Source organism: Carettochelys insculpta, chromosome 9, assembly GCF_033958435.1.
Source record: "Carettochelys insculpta isolate YL-2023 chromosome 9, ASM3395843v1, whole genome shotgun sequence".
Lineage (NCBI taxonomy): Eukaryota > Metazoa > Chordata > Testudines > Carettochelyidae > Carettochelys > Carettochelys insculpta.
Window position 1 is genome coordinate 57,029,703 of NC_134145.1, and position 21,666 is coordinate 57,051,368.

Sequence of the window (21,666 nt, forward strand, 5' to 3'; positions counted from 1 at the left end):
TCCTGAAAATTACTGCCTAACGCTGCATTAGCCTTCTCAGCCACAGCTTTGCTCTGGGAGTTCACGTTCACTTCATTATCCTGGGAAACAGTGACCGAAAAAGATTTGGGGGTCATGGTGGACAGAGTGCCCCATCCTGCAAGTCTGTCCTCCATTCTTTATTCTCAGATGGATACATGCAGCCTATTAAAACCCTTACTGTTTGCTTGTGCCTCATTTATCACGCAATCCAGTTCACTCTGCCAGTGGCCTGTTCCCTTCATTATTCCTCAGTCCATGTCATCCCCAAATATTGTACTTTCATCCAAGTCATTGGCAAAGAATGGTTTTAAATAGCAGTGGTCAAGAACCAATCCCTGTGGGACCCTACCAGAAATACACAAGTCAATCTCCCACTTACAGTTCTTCCATTTAAGCAGAGTAATTCCAGGGATTCCACTTTCTCTGTGATGAGCTGAACCTAAAGTCTCACATAAGACCACATGATGTCTTCAGCAGCATGCAACTACACTTGAACCTCTTTATTCCAGCAGCCCTGGGAAACTTGGTTCCTGGGGGCACACATGGCTGTGTCCCCTGCTGCTCCCAGGCACTGCACCTCACTATGGGAGCTATATCTAAAAGCCTCAGGTGGGACAGCTCTGTACTGCCACTCCCACCTGCTCCCAGGGAAGGTGAGGAAACAGGATCCCCTTCCCTACCAAGGCTGAACACCAATTAGGGACACCTGGAGTTCAGAGGCTCAAGTTTAGTTTACTGCCAAAAGTTCCTTATCAAATAAAGATAATGTTATGCTATAATATGTAGCAAAATATTTAATTCTACAAAGGCTTCAGGAATGTTATTACATGCTGCTTCAAAACCAGAGATTTGCTAACACCAATTTCTGTAAACATACTGCTATCTGGCAGCTGTTGTCCAGGGGAATGGGTGTACTGTGATGTTCAGCTGTGTAAGCCCATGCAGCTGGCAGTGAGGGTTTCTTTAGCAGATAGGAATGACAAAGGGTTAGTCTCAATAGGTTGGGAATAATGAGCAGCTGGAAGTGGGAGAAAGTAGCAGCAAAAGTTGAGAAAAAGAATGACTGTCTGCCTCCCTCTCTCCTCCTCATCTGTTTCTCCCTATCTTCCACACCAGCTGCCCTCTATGGGAAAAAGTAGGGTCCCAGTACTTCTCCACACAAGCTCCCACTTTTTGGATTGGTAGGATCAAGGTGACTTTTGTGGCATCTCACCCTAGAATCCCTTCCTTTTCTTCTCAATCACTGGGGCCTCTAAGTTTCACTGGGTGAAGCAGGGGTCTCTTTCTCCCTAGTCATTCTATCAGACTGCTGGGCCATACTTTGTCCAGCACTGTGAGGAGATAAGGGAAAAGCAGTGGATGTGGTATACCTAGACTGTAGGAAGGCTGTGCCTAAACTATGAGATAAAATCAAATTTAAGGCAGTTCGCTCGATTTACCATGGGACTCTTCACTGTAAAGACAATTAGTTCAATTTTGGGTGCACTTAATTTTGAGATTACAAAACTGCAGTTACCTGACGGGTATAGCGTAAGCTCAAATTCAGAAGGCTTACTGAAGGCCAGTGTGGAAGCGCCACATCTTAAAAGCAAATTTTTAGCCTCCAGAGGTGTCCTGTATGTAACCCATAATGCCCTGCTCAGGGTTCTGCTCTGCCCACTGCTCCCCAGTAATAGGAAGAGCCTGAATTTCCAAGCAGGAGCAGCAAGCCTTTGGCTGTGGCTCATGTTAGTTTGAGAGCCTGAGAAATGGCTTCCTTCTTTCTATGCTGTTAGCAGGGTGCATGCATCTATCCATTCAAACTGCCCCCGCAGGGAGTTCACAGCTCTGTACAATTGCTATTTTTTTCTGTGCTGCCTGGTGCCAGCCCCTGCCCCACCGCACCACATGGCAATAAGGCTGTGCTGGGGGTCGTGCTTGCCTAACACTCTGAGAAACTTCTTCTCAGCAGTTTACATTTGTGTGCAAATCCCCTTCTCTCCCTCACAAGCATGACACAGTCTGGGTCTTTCCTGAGCTTTGCCACATCACATGGGTAGACCCTGACGCAATAAAAGGATGTGCTTGCTGTTAGGTGCTGACAATGCTGCCAGTCGCGTGGGAAAGACAGGACTTTGCTGCTGCTGTGGGGAGGTCTCCCCTGGCAGTTCAGATACTGGGGGCTTTGCTGCCACTGTGGTGGATGTCTCCCCCAGTGGTTAAGATACTGGGGGCTTTGCTGCTGCCGTGGGGAAGGAAGAGCTCACCTGGTCATCCACTGAGCCTCTCCCCCTTGGCGCACACCTGGGCTTGCTGCTGCTGCTGGTGAAAAGTCTCCACTGGCAGCTAACGGGCTCAACTGGTCATCCAGTGACACCCCACTCTTTGGCCTATACCTGGGCCAGCTGCTGCTGCTGGGGAGAAGTTTCCCCTGGCAACTAAGGGGCTTGCTGCTGCCGTGGAGAAGGATCAGCTCAACTGGTCATCCAGCGACACCCCATTGGCCCATGCCTGAGCTTGCTGCCACCAGGGAAAAAACCAACAATTTTTTTTCCTGCACAATCTGGGACCTGCATTAAGACTCTCCACAACACAAAACACAGTGTATGGGGAAACCAAAAATTCTCTCTTCCTACATTTTTCTCGATGTAGGGAACATTCCGGGCCCCTGTGTTATTTTCAGGGATAACACTTCTGCAGTGAAGGGAGGTGGAATACTGAGTGGACGGCCAGCTGGGAACACAGTCATTGCATGGAAGCCTTACAGTGCACAGGAAAGCCAAAAACCCTTTCCTTTAACAACAATGTATGGAGAAACCAAAAATTCTTTCTTCCTACATTCTTCCCCCTGCATTATTTTCAGGGATCACATTTCTGCAGTGATGGGAGGTGTGATGGATGGCCAGCTGAGAATACAGTCACTGTACCCATGTTGGCAATACAGTGTAAGGAGAAACCAAAAATTCTTTCTTCCTACATTCTTCTAAACGTAACAAGAAACATTCCACGCCCCTGTATTATTTTCAGGGATCACATCTCGGCAATGATGGGAGATGGGATGGATGGCCAGTCGAGAAGACAGTTGCTGCATCCATGTTGGCAATGTAATGAGTGAAAAAGCCAAAATTCTCTCTTCTAATTTTGAGTGTCTTCTGCATTTATTTCCAGGGATCGACATATTTTCCGGGATCGGGAGCAGAATGATGAAAATGAAATGGAAAAAGATGATTTCAAGACCAGCAAGCATACTCAGAATGCTCTGGGGATGAGGGAACTACGGGATAGCTTCCCACAATGCACCACTGCAACAGTCGATGTTAGCCAGTGTGCGTGGGGCAGCAATGACTTGACTTTGTGGGAAGCATGGTGTGAAGTGAGGATGGTCAAAACTGAACTAATAAATGACAGAACTAGAAAACTGATTTAAATGAATTTGAATTTCTCATAGGGTACATGCAGCCGAAGGCATTTGCTACAGTCTCGTATGATCTTCTTATAAATAAACTAAGCAAATACAACTTAGATGGGGCTACTATAAGGTGGGAACATAACTACTGGATAACCTGTTCTCAGAGTAGTTATTAATGGTTTGCAGTCATGCTGGAAGGGCATAACAAGTGAGGTTCCACAGGGGTCTGTTTTGGGACCAGTTCTATTCAATATCTTTATCAGTGATTTAGATATTGGCATAGAGAGTATGCTTGTTAAATTTTCAGATGATATCAAGTCGAGAGGGATTGCAACTGCTTTGGAGGATAGGGTCATAATTCAAAATGATCTGGACAAACTGGAGAAATGGTCTGAGATAAACAGGATGAAGTTTAATAAGGACAAATGCAAAGTACTCCACTTAGGAAGGAACAATCACCTTCATACATACAGAAGGTGAAGCGACTGCCTTTGAAAGAGTACCACAGAAAGGGATCTAGGGGGTCATAGTGGACCACAAGCTAAATATGAGTCAGCAGTGTGACACTATTACAAATATGATTTTCGGATGCATTGACAGGAGTGTTGTGAGCAAGACATACGAGGTCATTCTTGCACTCTACTAAATGTTGATTAGGCCTCAACTGGAGTAGTGTGTCCAGTTCTGGGCACCCCATTTCAAGAATGATGTGGAAAAATTGGGGAAGGTCCAGAGAAGAGCAACAAGAATGATTAAAGGTCTAGAGAACATGAGCTAAGGGAAGACTGAAAGAACTGGGCTTGTTTAGTTTAGAAAAGGGAAGACTTAAAGAGGATATGATAGTGGTTTTCAAAGCACCTAGAAGAAGGTTACAAGGAAGAGGAAGAAAAATTATTTTCCTTGGCCTTGGCTAGGACAAGAAGCAATGGGCTTAAACTGCAGCAAAGGTGGTTTAGGTTGGCCATTAAGAATAAAATTGCCTACAGAGGTTTTGGAATCTCCATCACTGGAGATATTTAAGAGCAGGTTAGACAGACATCTATCGGGGATGGCCTCTCTGGAGAGTGCATGGTCCTGCAGTGAAGCCAGGGAACTGGACTCAATGACCTTGCGAAGTCCCTTCCAGTTCTAGTGTTCTATGATTGCTCCTGAAATGATATATCACACAATTTCCTTGCTCTCTATGGCAGTTTTCTAAGGGACCCAAAAATTCTGGAGAGGGAACTGAAGCACAGTTGAGGAAATGCAACAGTTCATGGCAGTCTTATTCCCACAATTATGGGTTAATTGGTGCCCTCTGCTTGCACTGTAATACATGTAGCATTCCCAAACATTCTTTTATCCCAAAGGTCACAGCCTCACCTCTCAAAACGAGCTCTGCTGCAGAGGTGGAAACAAAATCCAGCCCGCACTCTGCCAGCACGCCCTTTCCGTTGCTCAAGGTTAGTTTTAGATGCCCAGACTGTGGCATAGTTTGTCATATTGTTATGAGCAGTGAACAGCTTCACCTTTTGCCTGTAAAAGTAGTAAAGATGACAAACATAAAACATTATGGAAGCAGGTCTGTATTATATCATTTAATACAGAGAAAAGTTAACTGTACTAGTCTTTCTGCTTAAGCCTAGTGCCCCCACTCACTGCATCAGAACCCATATTTCCTGCACTGCTCCCAAATATTTAAATCTCATTTCAAAGCTCTATCACAATCAGTGATTTGTGACTACAATGTGCTCAAAGTGTATACAGCAAGTCAGTGCGCATAACAGACCAACACAGGAAGGTTTAATACTCCTCTAACGGCCATACAATGAGACTGCAATACCAAATCATTCATTTGGAAGAGAGAATACAGGAATCCCTCAACACCCATAAGTACCACCAGCATGCTATTCAACTGAAAAAAGCACAATTTACAGATACAACAATATGCTTGTTGAACTATACAGGTTACTTGGAATGAGGTCGCGAACCTAAATCTTGGGGCTACAGCAATACAAGTATGACATGTTCCAAAACTGCTCAGCATTACAGCAAAAACTGTGTAAAATCAAAATCTGGATTGAGACTCACTTGCAAGAATCTATAACATAGACAACATCATTGATGGTAATGCTAGTCTCAGCAATGTTGGTGGATAAAATCACCTATGAAAACAGGAAAATTGTATTAGGATACATGTATTGTAATAAGGAGCCAGAGATGATCTGTAAAATAATCTGCAGAATGTCAGCATTAAAAAATCCCTTTCCTCAAAAGCTCAAGACCAAGCAAACATACTACATTCTGCTCCTACGCATTGTATAGTCTCTTACCTTGGTCACACCAGCAGGAACTGGATCAAACACTCTGCGTTGTTCATCTCGAGGAATTTGTGAATGCAGGGGAAGAATTCTGTACCGGTGGCTTCCTACAGCATGAACACATGGAGGTCAAAGAACTAGAACTGTACGTACCAGAGATAAAAGTTCAACTCCCTCTTATCCATCCACTTCACACATAACTCAAACCCAGCTCCCAACCTGTGCACGTGCGCACACCCACACACACACACACAGCACATTCATTCCACTCATCTTTACTTTCATCCAATAACTGATCTGAAAGAAGGACAGGGGGCAGGAAATAACTGAAAGCTGTTTGTACCAAAGTGTGGATTCATTTCCAGATGCTTTTGCATGGTATATATCAGATTCCAGCCAGGCAAGAAGACAAGAACAGCTCCAGGAACATTCAGAGTCTCAATGTATTTTAGCAAGGCCTCAATGAGCTCAAAAGGAGTTTCCTTCTCATTCAACTGGGCCATACAACGTTTTGTTTCTGGACCATATTCATCACTACATATAAGATTACAGTTGGCCTGCAGATGTAGAGAACAAAATAAACACCTTTAAACAGTTGGCATTCCGAAACTAAATTAACCAATTAAATCTCCATTAGGATAGAGTAGTAATTACAACATCAAATGCTTTTCTGTAAACAAACACCAATTTGCAGGTTTGAAAAAAAGTGTGTATTTATTTTAAGAAGATGGTCAATTGGCAATCAAGTCAGTTTTAAATAAAGGAGTAAGTAGTAATTTCAGGTTCTACATCATTACCAAGCTCGGCCAAAACCCTGACAATTTTTTGTGACTTTACAATTAAGCTTCTTCCTACTTAAGTGTCTTTCTTTCCTCCATTTCTGTAGGAAAGACTGTCAGTGCGAGGTGGGGAATACTAGCGAGTATATAGGTGTAAACCTAGAAACAGACCATATAACTACATACAATGGTCTCAAATAAATAAAGTAACACTCAAAGAAAAGTTTTCCCCTCAGTTTTAGGGATTCTGGTCATTACAAGTAACAGTAAAAACATTTCTTTCAGAACTGTACTTTAAGTTGACTCTCTTTAAAACATACCAAACAGGAATACTGGATAATAAAGCATGTACTGTAGACAGGAATTTATTGTATACCACTGGTCTGTAATCTAACACTGCTCTTGTGTCCCGATTAGTTACTCTTGCTCACCCATTAGTCTTTGTATAATAAAGGAACAATACTTTCCTGAAACACTGCAAATGTTTAACCTTCCACAAGAATCTGGAAGATTTTACTGTGCACTGTTATAGTTTAGCCTGGTTAAACTGTACTCTTAACAGGTCAAACGCCTCATGGATGTCCACGTAAGAAAGGAGTACAGCAATACATGCATTACATTGGTATACTGGTTCCAGCCAGCATTCATTTAATTAACACATAAAATACCCAACCTACATCATCGTCTTCAGCACCTTCTTCATCTTTGTCTTTCTTCTTCTTATCCTTTACTGGAGGAACAAACTGAGTCATCTGAATACAGTCCTCCAGAAAATACTCTGCAGAAACAGACTCAGCAAGTTAGTATACAGGCTGTCCATCAACCAGTCACATAACCTTCATTAAAGGGACATTTTACACTACAGCTCTACTGAAGCCTTTTCTAAGCACAGCCATAGAGTTCTGGAAGAGCAGGCCAAGGCCTCAGAGTCTGAAGCTAATGCTGGGGAACAGTGCTTAATGACAGCCTAACTCCTCAATTTAGCCAAAGAATAGGTACAATAACTTGCAGTAGCACTGCAAACTTCCCCACAGGGTCCCACCAGTATTCCTCACCTGCCCATTCAGGATCTTCCCATATATTTCCTACAGCAGACTTTACATTGTGTCATACAGACAGGTTAATTCAAGCCAACAGGCATACACATCACATAGGAACAACTCATTTTTAAAATCACTGTAACTATTTAACCTTCTAAGAAAAACTGAAAAATTCCACTCTACAGTACTTAATGTTCTCTAGCTTCTTTTCCAGCATGAAGACCAGATCTCAGGGTACGCTGTGATTCCCGTGAACCGTGTAAGTTTTGACCCCTTTATTATATGAAAGACTGAAAAGAAAATGAAGAAGAGCAACTACTCAACATATATGCTCATCTAGTGTTTTACCTTGGACTGGATAGGTTCTACCATAGACCTCAATGATGGGGCAATTGAAGAAGTATTCACAGAACATACTGGTATCAATGGTAGCAGACATAAGAATAACTCTGATTTCAGGATACGCCTCAACTACATCTCTCAGGACCACCATGAGGAAGTCAGTCTGCATACAAAGAAAAAAGGACTGTTAACCAACTAAGCAAGAATGTTTCATGAATAAGTCACATTGCCAAGGCTGCCAGTTAGGGTTACTGAAGAAATTAAAATTTTTATCAATCAATAAGTAACTATGTAATATTCTATTCACATTAATAGCACTTATGTTGCCTTCTACCAAAGAACGTTTTTCAGAAGTTAGTTTAATTTGAAACAGCTACCGTACGGGAAAATTAAACTCCATATTCTCCATTTTGTCCTACCAGTCTCTTCTGGAGCTCCTCCTTAAAGTGGTTTTGATTTCCATATGAACACACACAGAGCTGTTGGTTTGCATCAAAGAGCCCTCTGCACTTCCAATTCTAGTTTCCAGTCCATTTTAAAAAGAACATCTAAAAACAGACCTGACCAGCTGCTGTAGTTCTATACACTAGCATGTTCTACAATCACGAAAGGGAAGAGAGATATTTGATGCGGCACTATTTGTGATCCATACCATGAATCATAGAATACTAGGACTGGAAGGGACCTAGAGAGGTCATCGAGTCCAGCCCCCTGTCCTCATGGCAGGACCAAGTACTGTCTAGACCATCCTTCACAGACATGTATCTAACCTGTTCTTAAATATCTCCAGCGATGGAGATTCCACAACCTCTCTTGGCAATTTATTCCAGTGTTTGACCACCCTGACAGTTAGGAATTTTTTCCTAATGTCCAACCTAAACCTCCCTTGCTGCAGTTTGAGCCTACTGTTTCTTGTTCTAGCCTCAGAGGCCAAGAAGAACAAGCTTTCTCCCTCCTCTTTATGACACCATTTTAGATACCTGAAAACTGTTATCATGTTCCCCCTCAATCTTCATTTTTCCAACTAAACAAGGCCATTTCTTTCAGCCTTTCTTCATAGACCATGTTCTCTAGACCTTTGATCATTCTTGTTGTTCTTTTCTGGACCCTTTCCGATTTCTTCACATCTTTCTTGAAATGCAGTTCCTGGAACTGGACACAATACTCCAACTAAGGCCTAATCAACGCAGAGAGCAGAACAATGACTTCTTGTGTCTTGCTCACAACATACCTGTTAATGCATCCCAGAATCATGTTTGCTTTTTTTTCCAAACAGCATCACACTGTTGACTCATATTTAGCTTGTGGTCCACTATAACCCCTTGATCTCTTTCTGCCATACTGGTTCCTAGACAGTTGCTTCCCATTCTGTATGTGTGAAACTGATTGTTACTTCCTAAGTGCAGCACTTTGCATTTGTCATTATTAAACTTCATCCTGTTTACCTCAGACCATTTCTCCAATTTGTCCAGATTATTTTGAATTTTGACTCTATCCTCCAAAGCAGTTGTAACCCCTCCTAGCTTGGTATCATCTGCAAACTTAATAAGCGCACTTTCTATGCGAATATCTAAACAGTTGATGAAGATATTGAACAGAACCGGTCCCAAAACAGACCCCTGCAGAACCGCACTTGTTATGCTTTTCCAGCAGGATTGAGAACCAGTAATAACTACTCTCTGAGTACGGTTATCCAGCCAGTTTTGCACCCACCCATCATATATCAGTTTAAATTCAGCTTATCTGTTTATAGTGCCCTGCATTTAGACAACCTCAATTTAAAAGAAGACCAATTCAATGCAAAAATTCAAATATTCAATACAATACATGCCACTAATAACACCTCTCCTAGCAGAAAAGGTGAATCTCACCCATGGACTGGATATCACAAACACATGCTTTCCCTTGCAGAGGATGACAGTACAGATGAGAAATCAAACTTTGACAGCCTGGACTTTAATCATGTTGCAAGATTCAACTCACTGATATGGCAAGCTGAAAGATACAAATCATGACTGCTTCTCTAATTCTGGCTGCCTCTTGCAGCTAGTTCTAGAACCCATAAGGAAAGAGACTATTTAGTTGTAAGTGTGATACAGGATCTGATCCAAGAGTAAATACAGCTGACCAGCTTAGTAATAGCAACCACAATGTAATTATCCTTATGCTTAGTAGGGCAGGAGAAGGTCCACAAGGGAAGTGAGTCCAAAGAAATTCACCACAGGAGCGTTTAACTTCAACAAGTGGAACACCACAAAAATTAGGAGGCTAATTAAACAAACTAGAAGAAAGAGTCAAAGACTCAAATGCTTGCAAGCAACAGGGAAACACCACAGACACTCAAACTTATGTACAGCCCAAACAAAAATTCAGAGGACTTAAACACCACCACGGCTAAAACAGAGTAATAGAGATGACTAGAGACAAAAAGGCATCCTTTAAAAATTGGAAGTCAAATCATACCAAGGAAAACAGAAACGAACAAGCTCTGGCAAGGTCAAGTATAATTAGTTAGGCAGCCAGAAAAATAAATTTGTAGAGCAATTAGAGAAAGGAAAAAAATAATGCAGCTCTATTTAAGCACATCAGAAGCAGGAAAGCTGCTAAACAATCAGTGGGTCACTGAACAGTCAAGGTGTTAAAGGAACATCCATGGAAGACAATGCCATTGCAGAACGGCTAAATGAATTCTGTGCATCAGTTTCCACTGCAGAGCCCATGAGAGAGAGACCCCTACCTGAGCTATTCTTTAGGTGACAGATCTCAAGAACTATACCAGATTGAGGTGTCGTCAGAGGAGTTTCTGACACAAACTGATTACATTTGAACAGTAATAGCCATCAGGACCAGATGGTATTCACTCAGGAATTGTGAAGTAATTTACACATGAAATTACAAAATTACTAATTGTGGTATGTGACCTATTGATTAAATCATAGCTAATGTGATGACAATTTTTCTAAAAGGTTCAGAGACAATCCTGGCAGCCACCGTTCATTACCTGACTTGAGTACTAAGCAAATGGGCTGAAAACTACAGAAAATAACAGAATTCTCAGACTCAAAACACAACTTCTGCATAGCAAAATCATACTCAGTATTTATTACAATTCTTTGAAGGCACCAGCAAGCCTGATCCAGGGGGTACAGTGTACTTAAACTTTCAGAGAGCATTTCACAAGGTCCCACAAAGGCTTAAAGCAAAGTTAAGTGTCATGAGATAAAGGAAAGGTTCTCTAGTGGATCAGAATAACTGGTTAAAGTATCGAAAACAAGAGGTAGGAATGTTTACCCAGTTTTCACAGGAAAGGGGTTAAGTAGCACGGTTCCCTCAAGGATCTCTATTGAGGCCTGCACTGTTCAGCATATTCATAAGAGAGCCTGAAAAGGGTAAACAGTGCAGTGGCAAAAATCTGCCAACACAAAAGTACTCTGGATGTTAAGTCCAAACAGACTGCAAAGAGTTAAAGGCTCTCAAAACCAGGGGACTGAGAAATAAAACAGCAAATGAAATGGAGAGTTGATAAATGCCAAGAAAAGCACACTAGTAAACGATAACAGCCACACATACAAAGTAGAATCTAAGTGTTAGCACTCAAGAAAAATCATGGACTCTTTGTGGATAGTTTTCTGAAAACATGCAATCAATTTGCAGGGGCAGTCAAAGTTCCCCATTAGGGAAGGGATAGACATGAGACCGAACATTATGTCACTATATAAAAACTCAGTATACAAATACACCAGAGTATATGAACACTGTGCAGTTCTGGTTGCCCCCTAGCAAAAAATAAAACAAACCAGAACTGGAAAAGGGAGAGAAAAGGGCAGGAAGTCCTGTGGCACCTTATAGACTAACAGATATTCTGGAGCATAAGCTTTCGTGGGCAAAGACTCACTTCATCAGATGCATGAGTGGGGGATGGGTTTCCAGAGGGGCATTTAAAGAGTGGGGTCCCAGTAAAAGGGAGGGCCAGAGCTGACCAGGTCTATTCAGCAAGGTGGAAATGGCCCATTATCAAAAAAGATACCCCACTCGAAAATACAGACTAACACAGCTATCTCTCTGATACATCGATAGGTCTAAGACATTAAAGAAGACAACCCCATATGCTTGGTGTCCCTAACCCCTACTAGAAGCAGGGACTGGATGACTGCGGGTGGATCACTTGATAAACTGCCCTATTCACCCCATCTAAATTAACTGGCACCAGCCACTGTCAGAAGATAGGATAATAGGCCAGACGGACCAATGGTCTGATCCACTCTGGCCACTATTATGAAAAAGGCAGAAAGATTTAAAAATGAGAGTTTAATTAATTAATTGCGAACAAATTTAGTACAGTACCCCCACTTTTATATTAAATGCTGCTCATTTTACAATGCCTACAAGTTTTCAATTTGCCACAGATTTCTGTACTGAAGACAAATGGCACTGTGGTTGTCAACTTGATCACTGAAGCTTAAAGTCTCACATTTAAGTGGCATATTACTGTAGGTAAGAAAAAGGAAGAGAAGGGCAACATTTCAGTCTTTCCAATCTTCACTCGTGTTCAGCACTCAATCATGTTGTACAAAGCATACTTGCACGACAGCACTCTATTTGCTAGAAAAAGCCAAAAGGGGCAGGAGAAAGTCCTACCAACACTTATAAATGCAAGCAAGAAGATACTGTGAAAACCTGATCTCCAGTTGGAAACATCTACTATTTCAACAAGTACAACTTGAACCTCTCTCATCCGGCACCCGTGGGACCTGACTGGTGCTAAATGAGAGAACTTGCCAGACCACAGCAGGTCAATATCATCTAGAACATTACCAACACTTCCACTGCTTATTGGGTTCTTGAGAATAAATTTAAGGGTAAATTAGAGCTAAATAACAGCACAGTATACAGAGCCAGGCTAATGGTTATAAACACTTAACTGGACCACAGAAAACTTGGCCACACCTATGGTAAGAGATCAACTGGCTAACTAAAATCATGCTGCCTTAGGAATACTGGCAGCCAAGATAGCTCTGGATTTGAGAGGTTCAACGTGTACTACAACTGAGGACAATTACAGGAGACTCAAACCCATATACAATTTTGTAAAGTGTATAACTCCCTTTCACATAAGACAGAAATACATACACAACATTCAAAGTAAATAGTAAGCAAATACCAAAAGACTTGGCAGTAGTCAAAAACAAGTAAAGCAATCCAGAACTCCAGCTTAGTAACTCACATTGATGTCTCTCTCATGGATCTCATCCACAATAACATGACTAATTCCACGGATCCCAGCCTCCAACTTCCTTAGGAGGACACCTTAAAAAGGAATTTCACATTAATGGGGCTAGTAACTGGATGTTAAGATGGATCGCAGTAGTTCAAACATTTATAACAAAACCTTTCCCAAGCTTTTATGAGGGTTGCCAATAACAGATTATATCAACAACTGTGCACAACAGTCCAAAACACACGCTCTAAACCCTGCATTTACGTGTGTGTTGAGGGCAGTGATCCAAGTTTTGAGATTAGAGAGACCACCTTCTCCTCACCCACCACTTCCCTCTACCTAAAATTCATGTAAAAGGAAGAAGTGGCTACTCCTCATCTCACTTGAGGGAACATTGTGGATATGATACCTGATCTGCATTCATTCTCAAACCTCCAATGAGACTACCAACCAAACTGAACTGGCATATTTTCCTTTCCCTAAATGGAGAAAAGTTTACTGAGCAGGTGAACTTGCCATTTTCGTTCATGATACTCCCTGAGAACAAGAACTGTTTTCCCACTGTCCTCATTGCTACTACTGCAGGACAGCTATACTCATTCAAATATTATGTTGGTTGAGTACACAGCAATACAGACCTACAGTGCAGAACATCACACTTGCATGGGGGCGAGGAAGCACAGATTCAAATCGTACACTATATCCACAGCTTTGCCCAGGTTCTTCTCCTCTCTCATAGGATACACGCTCTGCCACAGAAACTGCACTGATCCTCCTGGGCTGAGATATGAAACATTTTTTTCATAGGGTAAAGATGAAGTTGCAGGCAACTGCAAAATTTGCACAATTGGGTACAGAGAGGTAAGATGGGGAAGCTAGCTGTTCCCTTTTCCCAAACTTTAATGCTGCAGGATAGTTAAAGAAAAATCTCAATGGCAAGCACCAAAAAAGGCGAGCACTACAGTCCAAACTTTAAAAGTATACCCTTAAGTATTTACGAAAGTAAATTACTAACAACAGTGGCTTCAGCCATGTATAATTTGGGCAGTAATGTTAAACTAGCTCTGTACAGCTCTGCCAGGCCACCTCAGAATATTTTTATCCTAAAATGACCCTGCTGCGCAATGTGGATAAACAAAAGTTAGAATGCAAGTCAACAGCTGCTTCTAAGGGACAGTATCACATTGCAGATACTGCAAGATGCAAAATACTACTGAGCTGGGGAGTGATGGAGAAAACCAAACCATCAAAGGTGAGAGCTCAGTGTTCTCCTTCAAAAATGGTTAGTCCTGGATAAGGCACCTGATTTGCATAAGCCTCCATATTCCTTATCTGCTGGATTCCATTCTTTCGGATAACCAAAAGGCCTGTCTTGCCCCAACAGGGACATTCTCAGTATCAGAAATGAATGCACTAAATATACAAGTGCAAAGTGTTTTGGTGCTCTCCATAAAGATTATTTCAAGTCTTCTCAGACATCCACTGCACCACAAAATATTATTACACAGACACATGTCGCAAGTAATGAATTTAGCATCATCAGTATAGCAGATGCTTTCACAACTGCCTATAACGTGGTTTGGTTTTTTCGGCCTTGTTGAACTGTTCTAATTACATGAAAATTTAATAGCATTTATTGTAACCCACCATGAAACTGTATAGTTTTAATTCATAATGTGTTACTCACTTGTGTCACTACAATGTTGCATTCTGCAGCTTTGCCATTTCTGATGTATTCATCCAAAATGTACTGTGGCACCTGTGTGGTTTTACCACAACCTGTAGCACCACGAATGACAACAACAGGACTGTGATGGATTGCATCAAGTATTTCATCTTCAAATTTCCTCACAGGCAGTGTTTCCCTCTCTTGTAGGATCTGAAAGAGTCCCAGATTTTTACTGTAATATTCAGCAACCTGACCCATTCTGCTCCCGCCCTTGCAAACCAGGGTCTCTACTCCACATTAGTGGTATCTGTGAACCTGTGAGATCCTTTCTTCCAAAACCCATTCTCAAAATTGTGCAATAACATATTACAACAACCATTCCTGCAGCAGCAGTGCCCCATCCCTCTGAAAGTACATGCCAGCACTCCCCAATACAACCCACATCATAAAGAGCTGTCTGTTGCACTCACAGAAAGCAGCAACTCTAGAGCTAGGGTGAAGAAAATTACAGTAAGCACGGCTTCTGCAAACTCATCAGCAGCAGACTTACTCTCTTCAACTCTTCATCCTGCTCTAGACGGTATATGAGATCATTTTTCAAGTCCATGCTTATCTGCTCTGGAGAGGCCTGGAAAGAATGCAACGGGTTAAGCGATCCATTGTAAAGACATATATGTACATACATGTGTGTGTGTGTGTGTGTGTGCGCGCACGCACACACACACACACACACACACACACACACTATAATTTATTAAAAAATGAAAATAAGCTTATTATTAAATTAGTGTGTTTTAAGTGGTACTAGCAACATGTTATGAAAATAACCTTAACTCTGACCCATTACCAGTATACTTTGTCATTCAACTAATCAGTATTAAGTTGTACGTGCAAATCTAAAACTACAAAGATGCAGTTTGAACAAACCAGGTGTACATCATCAATATCACTTTGACAGTCCATTACCAGAAGACATGAAATTTCTGCCACTTCCAAAGAGAGGGTATGGCAAGGATGGACCAGAAGTTTGGAGAAGTATTTACCACAAAGACTACATGCAGTTATCCTTTACAGTATTACAATTCCATGGCTGTGTCTACACGTGCCCCAAACTTCGAAATGGCCATGCAAATGGCCATTTCGAAGTTTACTAATGAAGCGCTGAAATGCATATTCAGCACTTCATTAGCATGCGGGCGGCAGCCGCGCTTCGAAATTGACGCTCCTTGCCGCCGTGCGGCGCGTCCAGACGGGGCTCCTTTTCGAAAGGACGCCGCCTACTTCGAAGTCCCCTTATTCCCATGAGCTCATGGGAATAAGGGGACTTCGAAGTAGGCAGCATCCTTTCGAAAAGGAGCCCTGTCTGGACGCGCAGCGCGGCGGCAAGGAGCGTCAATTTCGAAGCGCAGCTGCCGCCCGCATGCTAATGAAGCGCTGAATATGCATTTCAGCGCTTCATTAGTAAACTTCGAAATGGCCATTTGCATGGCCATTTCGAAGTTTGGGGCACGTGTAGACACAGCCCATATGAAAGCTGATGCATAGGACAATAGATTATTTCCTCTCATACTACAAAAACAAAATCAAGGAAGCTCGAAGAAGTTCATCAGCAGAGATCCTCTGACACATTGCGCCAAGATGCAGCTTGGATGCAACTTTGGATGTTAGAATATTAAAAAAGATGAAAAGGGACTCATTTATAGTAAGCGATCCTATGGAAAAGTATACTGCAAAGAGGTCTAATTTTGTAAACTGTGATATTGAGGACTTAGCTGTACCTTCTAACCAGTGATGGATGAAGAAAACAGACAATTCTGAAAGGAACAGGATCTAGTTCTGTGAGCTAGCCTACCATTTATTTACCCTTCCAGACAGCATGCTGGTGGTTAGAAATCTTAAGCATCCAAAACAGCCTAAGAAAGTTAGTTTTCCCAGAAGAAATCTCTGCTTTAGGCCTGTACTGTACTTTGACTGAATGGAAAAACTGTACATCATGGAACTCATGAAGTAATGGCGGTATGGATGATGCATGTGAAAGATTAGTCATTCTGCACCAAAAAGGGCAGGATGCAGTAAAAATCTTAGCTGAACTACCACCTTCAACACTTTTGCTACTAAGGGATCAATTAATCTCTTGCAAAAAGACAGCTGCACTCTAGCAAGCAAATCTTGCTTGTGATATGAAGTATATGTTCAATTTGCAGTATCATTCAAGATCTTACGGGCAAACATTTCAGACTTGCATATAAAACTGCTTGTTGCTGGGGCCGTGTTTTGAAAACCAATGCAATAATTGTTTCAGCCAAGCAAGCAAAGCTCAGGAACTGCAGAGAGAGAGAGTATTAACATTTTTAATTTTGAAAACAGGATCAAAAAAATAGGACACCCACTCTTGCCCTGGGTATTCCTATTTTGACCAGATTATGTTGATACTTAAGTCAAGCCAGCAGCATCTGCCAAGCCACCATTCCATTTTCTTTTCTATTCCATATCACTGTTCGCTATGTGGCTAGAAGCCAGGGAAAAGCAGAATGGTAAGGAAGTGAAAGCTGTTGGAGCAGTTTCTCCTTTCAAGAACAGGATACTTGGTGATTGAAAAAACAGGCTGAGAAATGAAATTTAAAGAAGCGTATATGTTTGCCTTAATGTCCAACGAACAGAGCACACAATGGGCTGCTGTCAAACCCAAAACCCATTAAGCCAATCCAAGAAGTCCCATGGATGTACCAGAACTTTCTGCAGAAATCTGGAAAAATGCATTCACAAGTTCCAGGAACAGGACGATATGAACAGATCCATTCTAAGAAGCTGCCTCAGACTTACATATGCCAGAGGACCCTCATCAATATTGCAGCTGGTCCAAGGGTTCCAGTTTGACTGAGGGGGTGACCATGGGACAACTCCCATTTGATTCTGTCTCACAGATGGTTCAAAGTGAGCCAGCTTTCCAATATTGAGCGAAACTGGACAGCCTGGATCTTCAGGCTACAAGATGATAAAAATATTAAGAAATGTTTAATTAAACTGGTAAGACTGATGGGAGAAAAAACACAATGGAACTCAGTGTTTGAACCATACACCCACCTGTGGCACGATCTCAAGAGAAAGTTCATGTATGATGCTATTCAGCTGATTTTCCAAATCAGGAGAGATCATCACTTCATAAGGCTCCACCTGTGAAATTAAAAACAAACAAAAAAGTAGATATCCACAAAGAAGTCTTAGCACAAGAAAGAACACCACAGGAGAATAACACTGAAAAGCTACGAGTGTTCTAAGAAAAGAAGGTAAAAAGGGAAACTTGTCAGCTCAAAAGACAAAATTTATTAAAGGTACTTTTCGTACCAAGAGTAAGTACAACAGAAAACCCTCTGGGGAATGTTTTCAAAAACAGGTTTTTGTTCTTGTTTAAATGAACAAAGACACCTCTTTCGGTGTTAAAATACTGCAATATTGCTAATGGCAAAGAATCTGAAACTGACTTATCCCGATAAGTTAAATTAAGTTGAAAAATAACGCTTTTTGATTAATTTTACCATTCTGGAGTGTGACCACAGATAAAACAAAAAGTTTATTTTTCAATATGCCCGCATACCTTTTGGTTGCTCTAGGCGCACAATCATACTCATCTTTCCCCAGAGCAAAATCAATCCCTGGTCCTGGATATCAGAAAATTGCACTAGCTTCCCAGGTGTTATAAACACTGAGCAAATGCAAAGAGAATCAAATTTACATCAGTTCTCTGCTCCTTCTAGCTTAGAAGAACGGCATCTGCCTCTCCTATAGGTGACTCACAGTTTCTCCTTCCTTCTTCTTTGTCTGCCCAGTGTAGGGCTCAATGACACCAAGATGGTAGAGCTGTCTGACCAGGGACAAAGCACAGGATTGTGCTGCCAGTTTTTTATTTGATCCATGCTCACGAGCAAAGATTCCTGTAACACACAAACATTAACATTCACAAACATTTGTTCATTTAATGATTCATGTTGTCGGTGTGGGTAGAAAGCCTTAGTGAAAGAAAGCCATATAAGGGTCGTGTCTACACTAGCCCCAAACTTCGAAATGGCCACGCAAATAGCCATTTCGAAGTTTACTAATGAAGCGCTGAAATGCATATTCAGCGCTTCATTAGCATGCGGGCGGTTGCGGCACTTCGAAATTGATGCGCCACGCCGCCGCATGGCTCGTCCCAACGGGGCTCCTTTTCGAAAGGACCCCGGCTACTTTGAAGTCCCCTTATTCCCATCAGCTCATGGGAATAAGGGGACTTAGCAGGCGGGGTCCTTTCGAAAAGGAGCCCCGTCGGGACAAGCCGCGCAGCGGCAAGGCGCATCAATTTTGAAGTGCCGCGGCCGCCCGCATGCTAATGAAGCGCTGAATATGCATTTCAGCGCTTCATTAGTAAAATTCGAAATGGCCATTTGCGTGGCCATTTCGAAGTTTGGGGCTAGTGTAGACATAGCCAAGGTGAGTTTAGTGACTACTTAGAAGCAGGTTTCAGCAATCATCTGTACAGAGAAGAGGGATCCCAACTCCATCCAAGCTGTAACCAACACAAGTAAATTCACATACAGTAGGATCTTAACATTCATGAGGGTTCCACGTTAAGAAGCCTCGCGAATGTTGAATTTCACAAATATGGCTCCTGCCCGGGGGCAAGGGACAGCTCGTTCCATGTCCCAGAGCCAGAGGCAGCTGCCTGTGCTCTGTGCCCCAGGGAAAGCAGCCGCTTGGCCACTCGTGAATAACTGAATTTGCGAACATTACGAACGCAAATCTTGAGACCCTACTGTACAATATTCATGAAGGTTTACTTTAAAAGCCTTCAGCCTCCACGGCTAAGAGGGCTTTTTTACAACATTTGTTAAAGCCAGGACTCCCTTACAGTAGTCATATGGACCAGGCTATACCACAGGACCATTTGCAATTTCAAAGTACAAGCCTATAAATCCAGTAGAGACTTGACACTTGTATCATTTGTGCCTTCAAACACCTGACAGTTTGGTCATTCTCAGCCACAGCAGTACAATTTTACCACTTTATGGTTATAACTATGTAGATCTCGTTGTAAGTTCAAATCACAAGAATTCTAGTATCTTTAATAAAACCACCATTTTCTAACTACCTGTTTCGAAACTGTTGTTATTTTTGTTGCCCCCCTGTTCTCTCACCCAGGGTCCATCTTCCTCCATCCTTGTCCTGTATCTCTCTAGTCTGGATCTCTGATTACATACTTTACCTGAGCAATGCGGCTTCCTGAATGTTCCTGTTTCTGGCTCTCTGCTTGCTTTGGACATTATTGCAATACAAAGCAGAGGCCAGCCCATCAAAATAATTTCTAAAAGCAATAATTCAAGCTGTGCAATAACATGAGACCCCATTTTGCCACAAAAGGTGATTGTATTCACCTTGTTATGCTGCATCTAAATTCTACTATCTTATAATAATCCCCCATGTGTGGGCCTCAGTTTCTTTCGCACTAATATACGGCAATATTGAGATGGTTATGGGAATACTGGTGTGATAGCCTCCCTTGCATGTTCACAATGGCTGAAGCCCTTCGTAACCTGAGCCTAGGAGTTGGTGTGATCAGGTGACACCTTTTATCCATGAAACAGGACAAAGCCTGACTGAGGGGCATGGGGGTGCTGGACCAGGAGCTGGGAGTGGTGCAGTCTCCCTTGCCTTGGGAGGCAGAAGGATTAGGGCCCAGGATCAGGTCCCCTCCTCTCCCAAAGCTGGATTGTACTGACTGCTTCTGGTTATTGTCACCACAAGTCTGTTCTACCTTGTGATCCCCACTGACTAAAAAACCTTCTATTCTACCTACTGGCTGAAAGTCACATCTGACTGGGGATGGCTGTGCAGGGCTCATTGACTGTCCCACCCCAATAAACACACGTTTTAGTGACACTTGCATCTCTGTGGTGGCTGAAAGCCAAGAACCTTAACCTACTTCACCAATCAGATATGGATATCTGAAACCACCACATACTACAGAGCCAGTTAACACATACCATCCCCATACTGTGTACAAAGGAACAGCCTATGTGTTTAATGAATTAGCATCTAAAAGGTTTACTGGTGAAAAAAAGTAAAAACATTTCCTTAACAGTAGTCAATGGTGAGAATTCACATTATTTAGCAAGCTGCTTCATGAGGGATATTAGAGAACCTGCATGAGTGCATAAATGCATGAAATACCCTCCCAACTATTGTTGCATATACTTATAATTATTCTTATGTTTGCTAATATGAGATCCATTATTAACCAGACAGGAAGAAAAGGACACTTACTTCTGCCCAGCTGCTTGACATAAATGGTCATTTCTGCAATAAAGCTCCTGTAACACACAAAGAGAGATATTCAAGGCTTTAATTCCAGAGAGGGCCTGAACCCGACATTTCCAAAGATGGCCAGGCTTTCCAACTGTTTAGACAAAGCTCATCAATACTCATTTATAAACAATTCTTTCCTCTTCAATTCTAGAAGGAAGCATTAACCTTAACGTGCGGTTTTGCTCTGAAAAACCTTGTACACAGACACCTGCTCAATGCTCCCTCTGTTTTCTGAGCAGTAGATTCACATTTCAACTAATGACTAAAGTAAAAATCTCATGCTTTTAGTTCCATAAAGCTAATGAAGTTAAGTAAACTGTACTCTAATTTGATCATGGATCAATTATTCCAGTTGCAGATCCAGATTCTTCCTTTACTTGTACCCTTTGCAACTTGACAGCTAATAGGCAACACTGCCCAAACAGTGTTTGGACTGACATACTTGCAAAAAAAATACAGCTAAACTTTTGAACTCAAGAGTGACATTGAAGGATTGGCAATTGGAAAACACACACATCCGGTAATTTGATTAAGTCTGACCTGGCCTTATGAACATGGAAATCCATGAGA

General features: G+C 42.0%; 1 protein-coding gene across 5 annotated transcripts in view; it reads right to left on the reverse strand.

Moving 5' to 3' along the window:
• DHX9 (DExH-box helicase 9) overlaps positions 1-21,666 on the reverse strand; it is a 44,920-nt gene that overhangs the window by 14,177 nt on the left and 9,077 nt on the right. For all 5 annotated transcript variants that reach the window (XM_075002381.1, XM_075002382.1, XM_075002384.1 and 2 more), the window contains 14 exons: positions 21,055-21,101; positions 18,553-18,689; positions 17,842-17,931; positions 17,581-17,742; positions 15,308-15,385; positions 14,776-14,967; positions 13,727-13,868; positions 13,095-13,177; positions 7,877-8,033; positions 7,166-7,266; positions 6,053-6,266; positions 5,722-5,816; positions 5,480-5,553; positions 4,772-4,924 (listed from right to left, as the gene is read on the reverse strand). In XM_075002381.1, coding sequence (XP_074858482.1) covers positions 4,772-4,924; positions 5,480-5,553; positions 5,722-5,816; positions 6,053-6,266; positions 7,166-7,266; positions 7,877-8,033; positions 13,095-13,177; positions 13,727-13,868; positions 14,776-14,967; positions 15,308-15,385; positions 17,581-17,742; positions 17,842-17,931; positions 18,553-18,689; positions 21,055-21,101 — 1,725 coding nt within the window. The remainder of the gene's footprint in view (positions 1-4,771; positions 4,925-5,479; positions 5,554-5,721; positions 5,817-6,052; positions 6,267-7,165; positions 7,267-7,876; positions 8,034-13,094; positions 13,178-13,726; positions 13,869-14,775; positions 14,968-15,307; positions 15,386-17,580; positions 17,743-17,841; positions 17,932-18,552; positions 18,690-21,054; positions 21,102-21,666) is intronic.